General features: G+C 34.0%; 1 protein-coding gene across 1 annotated transcript in view; it reads right to left on the bottom strand.

Moving 5' to 3' along the window:
- Positions 1-435: 435 nt before the first annotated feature.
- LOC106477356 (dual serine/threonine and tyrosine protein kinase-like) overlaps positions 436-1,152 on the bottom strand; it is a gene marked incomplete at its 5' end in the record, with an annotated part of 5,747 nt that continues 5,030 nt past the window's right edge. Inside the window, one exon of the mRNA XM_022380967.1 lies at positions 436-758. Within this exon, the coding sequence (XP_022236675.1) occupies positions 455-758 (304 nt within the window). The remainder of the gene's footprint in view (positions 759-1,152) is intronic.

Here is a 1,152-nt window from a genome sequence, read left to right as displayed (position 1 = left end):
AAAGGTTAGATTCCATCAGATAAAGAAATTAAAGCTAAATAATCAGTGTAAGATTACACCAACCATTATTCATATCAATTACAACTGTTATTACTTCTTTAGTAAAAATTATAATTTATTTCTAAACATAGTCTTACTCATTTACATTAATATTTCAAAATTTAAGAGATTTACTGAATTCAAGACCCTTAACTTCATATCGTTTCAAAAACTACTGTTACAGTATTCATTGAATTACTTCAGTAACTGTTAAACAACCGTTTTTACAATACATTGAAGAATCAGCTTAAATAAGTACATAAATGTTGGGCAGGAGCAACTGTTATATTCCACAACTTCTATGACTGACTTAGTTATATTCCACAACTTCTATGACTGACTTAGTTATATTCCACAACTTCTATGAGTTGTGGAATATAACTAAGTCACTTCTATGACTGACTTAGTTATTTCTCTAACCTTGAAACTGGTGATTGGTAGCTTCCTCAAGCAAATCTTCCTTCATTCCTTCAATAGTGTTAACAATAAGCTGTCTTATTTCTTCTTGTTTCTTACTGGCTATTGTCATTAAAGAGGAGTAAAGCTCAGCCTCTCTTTGACGAGTGTATTCGAGACGTTTAGGTGTCACCAGCATGTCTCTAGTCATGTCAAACGCCGTGAGGACAAACATCCGTAGGCAGCGATTGTGAGACTCGTTCAGTAATGTAGTGGCTTCGATTAGCAATGACTGTAGCAGGTGCCGAATGAACAAGAGAATGCTAAAATGGCAAAAAAATATCAATACATGTTTCAAAAGAAACATTTCAAACACTAATATATTAGGTCATCAAGATATTAAGGTCACATTTTGTACATCACATATAATAGTTAAACAAACCACCTAAACATCACGTCAGTGTAGCCTATATAATGTGTAAAGTTTAGTATACTCTAATCCCTTATAGTTATGGCACATGATGAGACGCACATTCGGCATGTAATGCTATATGAATACAAGAAGGGAAACAAAGCCTCTGTAGCCACAGAGAATATCAAAGAAGTTTATGGAAATGTTTTGAACGTTCGTGTCAACGACGTTTCAGCAAATTTCGTTCAGGTGACTATGCCTTAAAAACTGTGATGGCAGGGTCCGACATGTTGGAATTGATATTG

This window comes from Limulus polyphemus, unplaced genomic scaffold (genome assembly GCF_000517525.1).
Source record: "Limulus polyphemus unplaced genomic scaffold, Limulus_polyphemus-2.1.2 Scaffold14475, whole genome shotgun sequence".
NCBI classification, from domain to species: domain Eukaryota; kingdom Metazoa; phylum Arthropoda; class Merostomata; order Xiphosura; family Limulidae; genus Limulus; species Limulus polyphemus.
The sequence above is the reverse complement of the archived record's forward strand: the minus strand, read 5'-3'. Positions and strand labels throughout refer to the sequence as shown.